The sequence below is a fragment of the Condylura cristata genome, unplaced genomic scaffold (genome assembly GCF_000260355.1).
Source record: "Condylura cristata isolate star-nosed mole 26May11 unplaced genomic scaffold, ConCri1.0 scaffold00017, whole genome shotgun sequence".
Lineage (NCBI taxonomy): Eukaryota > Metazoa > Chordata > Mammalia > Eulipotyphla > Talpidae > Condylura > Condylura cristata.
This window is the reverse complement of record NW_004567118.1, coordinates 8,176,980-8,184,499: the sequence shown is the minus strand read 5'-3', so window position 1 is coordinate 8,184,499 and position 7,520 is coordinate 8,176,980. Positions and strand designations below refer to the sequence as shown.

General features: G+C 35.7%; 1 protein-coding gene across 5 annotated transcripts in view; it reads right to left on the bottom strand.

Moving 5' to 3' along the window:
- Window positions 1–274: 274 nt before the first annotated feature.
- LUC7L3 (LUC7-like 3 (S. cerevisiae)) overlaps window positions 275–7,520 on the bottom strand; it is a 21,715-nt gene continuing 14,469 nt past the window's right edge. The window contains exons 8-13 of one of the 5 annotated variants that reach the window (XM_012726384.1): window positions 6,833–7,116; window positions 6,157–6,317; window positions 2,285–2,425; window positions 2,074–2,179; window positions 1,552–1,617; window positions 631–729 (exon numbers count right to left, since the gene is read on the bottom strand). In XM_012726384.1, coding sequence (XP_012581838.1) covers window positions 1,593–1,617; window positions 2,074–2,179; window positions 2,285–2,425; window positions 6,157–6,317; window positions 6,833–7,116 — 717 coding nt within the window. In that variant the 3' untranslated portion in view covers window positions 631–729; window positions 1,552–1,592. Of the gene's footprint in view, window positions 2,426–6,156; window positions 6,318–6,832; window positions 7,117–7,520 lie in introns of all 5 variants that reach the window. The other 4 variants (XM_012726383.1, XM_012726382.1, XM_004684373.2 and 1 more) reach the window with 4 other exon arrangements.

The window sequence follows — 7,520 nt, the reverse complement described above, 5'->3', positions numbered from 1 at the left end:
TATATTCTAGTTCACTGTACAACTTCGCTATTAAAAGCAAAATTCAAATTTATTCATAATCACCCAAAAATGGAGCACCATTATTAAAACATTTAAACTGTGGAAACGCTATAAAAAGTAGTCTTAAACAGAACAAGTCAGATAAAACTGTACACCAACACTTCTAGTTAACAGTGTACCTCATATTTAAAACAAGGGACTAGTTCAGAGTCAATAACTTTATTAGAAAAAGATTAATACTAAAACTTTTCAATGACAGAGACAATCAAATTTGTAACAGAAAGTCAGAGATACTTTATTTTCACTAAATCCAAAGGCTAGTTATAGCAGAGTTGTAAAAATGGAATCCCACTTAAGTCTGATTCACACGAATACTAACGTTTAATCCCGTTTTCAAAGTCCAAGAATGAAAACTTGCATTTCAACACTGGGCAAGTCACATGTGTAGGTAATATTTCTTAAAAAGTCTTAAAAGAAAAAAAATTATGATACAGGACCTAAATTTTCAGTGGCATATATGCTATTAACACATTCTGAAATCTGGTAGGTCATTATCAGTCCTGAATTAATTTTTAATTAAAAAAACAAACAAACAAACAAACAAAAACAAAAACTAACTGAGCTTTATACTTTTTCTATGCCACTATATCTTTCTTTCACCTCATTTTAATGTCGATCTTCACTTTATGGCGTTTTCAGTATTCATCCAAAAATCTTCGAACAGCTGTCCTACAATGCAAAATTTGGGGAAAAATGATAATTAGAAAACATGTAAAAGGCAAATTTTTATGACTAAAGTGTTGGCCCAGTCACTAACTGCTAATTAATATATGTATATGAATGTCTGTATTCCTTTTAATTATCAAGGCATCAGTGTGGTCTTAAAGCCATGTGCCTGTGTAAGCTGCCTATGCGTGAATGGCTCACACAGACATTAACACCTGACTGCTGTCCTGGAACAGGAATACTACTGACAAAGCAACTAACTGGTACTTCCTTTCATTAGGAATCTTCATCCCACGCCACTAGCCCAAAGAATGAACAGTTTACAGGTTTTAAGAACTCATAAAATCTGACCTTAAATAGTTCTTTAAAAACCCAGATTCATTCTATATGGTCCATTTAGGTCTTTGCATTTCAAAGATTGAAGGTGCCTGTCCTTGCTATTCACTGCTGTTTATCAGCCAGTGACTCTTCTATATACTATGGTTGACTGCAAATTCTCCTACACAGTAGGAAATATTAAACACATACCTCTTAAAGACTTGAGAATTGCATTGAATGTAACAAGGCGAATAATATGAAGTGTTTATTGTATTTAAAATTCTTTAAAGATATCTAATTCTGGGCACCACTGCATCCCTACATACAGTTGAAAAAAAATTCCATTCTGTTAACATTTGATTTATAAATATTCACGCAATACACAAAAAACCCCTCTGTGCTTCTTGTAAAGAACAAAAAAGATACACAACAGTTAAGCGTAAAGATCACAGGCAATAGCATTCAAACATGGATGTGGGTAGAGAAAGGAGTACCTGGCATGAGTACCTGCTTAGTTTGACTGAATCCTTGATTTTTAATTTGGCTTTTCATGGGCCGCTCACAACACCAACGCTGTGTGAGGTATGGTAGTCAGCTGCAATAATTCATAAACCCTACACTTCCATCAATCCAATGCTACTGGCTCTCGAGTTACAGAACAAACTGCATTAGAATGCAAGGCAATAAAGCAAAAAACTAGAAACATCCTTGACAAAGAAATACTAGCAGTTTAATTAAAACAAAGTAGTCCAACATGTGCCTCAGAAATATTAAGTTTTTAAAGCATATGTCTCTGCCAATGTACCAACACAAGATGGACTTAATACCAAAAAGAAAAAAAAAAAAAAAAAAAACAGTTCAACCTTTTTATTTAAAAAAAAAAAAAAAGAAATGACAGCAAAATCCCTAAAAAAAGGATAATTAACTTTTCAATGGCGACTACATTACAAACGTGGGCAATAATTTCCAAAGAGGCACACTAATGGGGGCACGAGTCTGCTACAAAATAGCTGAGACAAAACAATGTACCTCAAAATGTTTTGCAGGACTACACTGTCTTTTCCTTCAGAAGATGCTTTTGTATGTCTTCTTACACGGCTTAGCTCCATCTTCATCTGTGCATACTTACGCTGCACTGCCAAACAGTAACAAAAAGCCCTAATCAAAGTGAGAAGCAATGCACTTACCTCTGTCTGATCTGAGGTCTTATCAGATCAGTTTTAATTGGACTGAGTGTCACCTTCAGATTTAATGTCTTCACTGGTCCCATTGACCTCATTCTTAGTATCACTTTCCTTTGATTCAGTGTTTGTGTCTTCACTCTGTTTTTCTCGACTACTGGACTTCACACTACTTTTTTTATCATCAGATCCCCTCTTTTCTGCCATAAAAGAAGACATTAATCATGGATTTTAAAGTAAAATAAATAACATACATGACACTTTGAAAAATGAAACAAAGAGATGAAAAGACAATCATTTCCCCACATAATACAGTTTGAAGTAATCTATCGAAAGAGAAAATTTGTGATATACAGAGAAAGAATGAGAGGGCAAGGCAGGCCAGGTATTTTAAAAAGGTAAGATAAGCAAATTCTCTCAAATTTTGAGAAACTACAAAATCTAAATTTCAATAAAATTCACTTGGAATGAAGAACTCAGAAAGCAGTGGGAAAGTTATGAAAGATCATACACAAAGTTACATGGAATAAATTATCGTTAAATAGGTAAAAACAGTAATTCCAAAGGTGAAATACTCAAATGTTTAATAGGTATGCTAATCCAACTGTATTTAAATGAAAAACATTACGTATGTGTAATAATTTAAAATACTCAAGAACAAACCCAATGAAAGAAAATACACCTTAAATTCCAAATCAAGTAACTGATTTTTCTGTTTTGCTGAAGAGTAATACTCTGTGCCATCTTAAGAGTTGTTTTTCCTAAGGAAAAATATTTAGCTTAGCTGCTAATAAAGAATAAAAAACAGTAAATCTCAACTTTTCTTCTGTATTCTTTGTAACAGTGAAACCTCAGACTATGGGCAAAAAGTGTCCTAGTATGTTCTAGCCTATTCAGTTCCAAGTATTGCCTAACAAAAGATTTCTACAGAAAATGTTGAACTAGAAACTTCTATACACATTTTTCTTCCCTTAAAGCTATATTAAGAATAGTTGATCCAGCAGAGTAATTCGTGAGACAGAAAGATGTTTTAAGAGAAGCAGAAGCCCTAAAGATTCTAGGCAAAGTAATTCAAACACAGCACCAAATAACTGGGAGGATGGATGTGAAAACAAAATGTGGTAGGGAGGGGCACTCAAAGAATGGAGAACTGAAGATCCCACATGAAGAATATTCAGTCCATAACACTTGCAAAATACATAAAGTAATGGCCAATAGTTAACTGCAGGACTTGCTTCATATCTGTCTGTTCATCCGCTTAAGGGAACTGTGCCAACAATGTGCTCTAACTGACCTTGTGGGAAAGTCCTCCCTTTGTGCCTTATGGGCTTCTCCGGTGCACAGGTAGCTTCAATGAGGAAGAGTCGTCTTGTTGCCCCGTAGAGGACTAGTAGTCAGTCCAATAATCTTATCTTCTGCCCTATGTAAATATGGTAGATCTTAATAGTCCTAAGGTCACCCACAACGTATGGTGGATTTTAGGGCTGTAGATTAAAAAAGGAAACTCTCTTGACAAAGAGAGCAGCACCCTAAATTGGATGGTGGTAAGATAAGGTTTGTGCAAGAAACCTTCATTTACAGAGTTATATGACTATCATACAACACCTGTCCTATGAGCTCACTCTATGCCACTGCCCGAAGGCTTGCTTGCTGCTACTCATATCTGTCTCAAAGTTTAGGCCTTCAGTCATTTATATACTTAGGACTGCCCTAATGACATCAGTGCTTCCAAGAGATTTCAAAAATCAAGATAAATCCATAATGGCATGTCCAATTTTTAAAGGACCTAGTACAGTTTTCTCTGACTTGCCTTCACTTCTTACTCCACATCGCACTAGGAAAATTCTTGTCTGTCCATAATCTAAACACAATTCTGCTTTTCTATTTATAAACAAAACGTCACTACATTCCATATCATTATTATGATTATAACTAAGCAACTCAAGACATCTTTTTTTGCTCTATCCAGAAATCATACAACATTTTCTGTTTTTCCTTAGGTCAGAGCCATTCATTTAACAACTCTGAACTCAGTCACTTAGCAAGGTCAGATGCTTGTCCAAGTGATGAGAATGACGAAAGAGAAAAGAGCTTTAAACCTTAAACAGAAGTTGAGCTAACCTCTGACATCCATCCATTTTTGACTCTTTAGAGTTGACCACTCACCTCAAAAACGCTAAATATAGTTAAGTTTTGCAGAAAGATCGGACGAAACTTTCTTTAAAGTAAAAACCAGTTAACATTTTGTGCCACTTGCCCTTTAAATCACAGGAGTAGGGGCCTCTCTAGTGGTGCAGGGGTTAAAGACAGCACTATCAAGCTATCAGCAGCCACTGTAGCATGAATTCAATTCCTGGAGCTGATCCACATGGCACAGCAGACCTCTCCTTTTTCTCCCGCTGCTCCCCTCAGCAGTGTATTTCGGTCAATTCTGCTCCCCACTCTGTCTGGTGAATCCTCTCATCCCCCACACCTCTGGCCTAAACCCCAGTTCTTGTATGCATAAACAAATCTGTCAAAAAAAAAAAATTTCTGAACTTCAGTGACAAATACAAAAGTAAATAACAGCAACTTGAAAAGCCATATCTTTTCCTACTGTTAAACATTTCCTACAACTTACAGAAAAAACCTTTATGTGCAAAGCCAATGTTGAAAAATAAAAGCAAAAAACCAAAAATATGTCCATTAAGCAGTTATTATTAACAGTATAGCCATAGCCAAAACCATACAAACTAAACTCCATCTGGGACAGTTGTATTTTAAAAAAACAGGTAATAAATTGGTATCACAAAAAGACCAGTGTAACAAACTCTAATAGAACATATATAGCAATCAAACATGGACACTGATAGCAGAACAGCAAGGAACAAGCAGAGTCAAGAAAATTAGGAATATTGGGTTGTTGGAAAAGTCATGACTTTTTATTTTTCAAGCAAAAATGTGCCATGATTTCTGCCACAACCCAATATATTTTCTCTCATTCCTAGAAATCATGCAGAATATATCCCAGTCAATGAAGTATACTCAAAGAATCTGAAGAAAATGCAAAGAGGCCCTGATTAAAAAGATTATTTTTCAATAAAAGCTAAGTTAAAATAGAAGATTCTTGAGAAAACATGCCAAGATGGGGCCTCCCCAGTAGCATCGGGGTTAACTCTCAGTGCTATCAAACTAGCTATCACTGCTGCAGTGAGGGTCTGATCCCCAGCAAACCTCTCCAGTCTTGCCTACTGTTCTCCGCAACAGTGTATTTCAGCAAATCTGCCTGTTTCACTCTGGTGAGTCCTCTCAACCCTCCCCACCCCTTTAGCCTACAACCCAGTTTTTGGTTGCATAAATAGAAATAAAACCTTAAAAAAATGCCAAAAACAAAATGAAAAGTCTATTACAATGCACCAGTGAACCAGCCACTGGTATGTCACAGAAAACTGAAGGAAAAAGTACAGGGAAACGATCCTATGTTTCATGTAAAGTGTTCAACTTCTGCTAACTTAGAAATTGATTACTGAGTAAATGAATGTTGTACACGGGGACCAACACAACCACCACATGCATGTACTCTTAAGACCTGATGAACTCTTAAGACTTTTATGTATACAGCAGCAGATTAAAAAACAATAATATATGCAATAATCAATGCAATAAATTCTACAACCTAATATTCCTAACAGGTAATGCAATACTTGGAAGAATTTAGATGGTAAACCTTCAGACCACCAATTAAAGGATGTGGTTTTAACATGTTCTAAAAAAAAAAACCAGGCCATACATCATTCCTGCAGATCAGAGCAGAAGGGAATACACTTGCCTCCAAGGAACGGTGTTCAGTAAGAGGCTTACAGTCTGAACTGGAACTCTACTCTGTCCAAAGTGTGGGAAGACAGTGTGTGCCAACAGTCTCTTAATGATTTAAGTTCTGACACAAACTAACCTTTCTCCTTAGATTTTCTATCTTGTTCTCTCTCCCGACTTTTGCTCCTGTGCTTATATGACTTTCGATCCCGACTTTTTGATCTTCTTCGATCCCGGCTACGAGATCTATGCTTTCTTTCAGATCTGTCATGGCTTCTGCTTCTTCGTCGATCTCTACTTCTTAGTAATTTAAAATAGGAAAGTAATGTCAGCTGAGATTATAATGAGAAAAAACCTTGAAGAATTATATACTGTTGAATAAATAGGATCAAAGAAAACTTTCTCTTAAGGTAAAGGAATACAATCTACTAAAACATTTACATTAGCAATTCTAAGAATTAAAAATAAAGGTCGTTTTAAATTCAGTGTCTCAAACAGTGCTAAAATAGTTATCATCATGCTCTACATGAGTCTTCTTCAATCACAACTCAAAAATTGATCTCACATTGTCCTAGTTTTAAAATTGGTTTTATGATATTACTATTTCTTGACCCTTAGTTTTACATTCAAAGCAGAGCAAGCAGGTCCACTTAAAACAGCAAAGCACTGACCTTAAGATGGGACTTATTTCACTATAATCATGCTTATAATCTATTCTAAAGCTCAATGCTTCCCCTAGTACCAAGGGATTACACTAATAATGACCACAGTTTACCCCACATTCATGTCACAGCCAGTGTTTCCTGTTAATATACCTGCTTCGCCTTCTTTCTCTACTTCGTGATCTTTTGTGATCCCGAGACCTGCTGCATCTTCGGTCAGAAGTCCGGCTTGAATGTCGACTTCGTGACCGACTTCTCTTCCTTCTTTCTCTATCTCGAGCCCTTTCTTTTTCTCTTTCTTCCTCTTCTCTTCGTCTTTTCCTTTCTCTTTCTTCTCTTTCTCTCTCCCGCTCTTTTTCTCTTTCTTCTCGTTCTTGCTTCTCTTTTTTTAAACGCTCATCACGATCAGGTTCTTCAGTTCTTTTTCTTAACTTTTCCTAAGAAAATCAAGTTGGACTTTTACAGAATTATAACCTTAAAGACAATGTGTTACCAGGTATGAAGTGATTTTTTTTTGTAAGCCACCTCAGAGTTTGAGGCCCTAAGAGGGAAATGCAGAAATTTCAATACCATGAATAAACAACAAAAAACAGTACCACCTGACTAAATCCTCACAAATATCCTTTCTCTCAAATTCTTGGCACTAAGCAATGCAGAAAATAAAGTGCATCTATAGGAATTACCACCGCTCTGAATAACACACATCAACAATAGGCTTGTATTTCTGTATGACTAATTTTCAACTATACCTAAATACAGTTTAATTTTAGCTACACTAAAATATATTTTCAGAAACAACTTTCTTTTTTAGGGTTGTGATTCTTTTTTTTTTTTTTTTTTT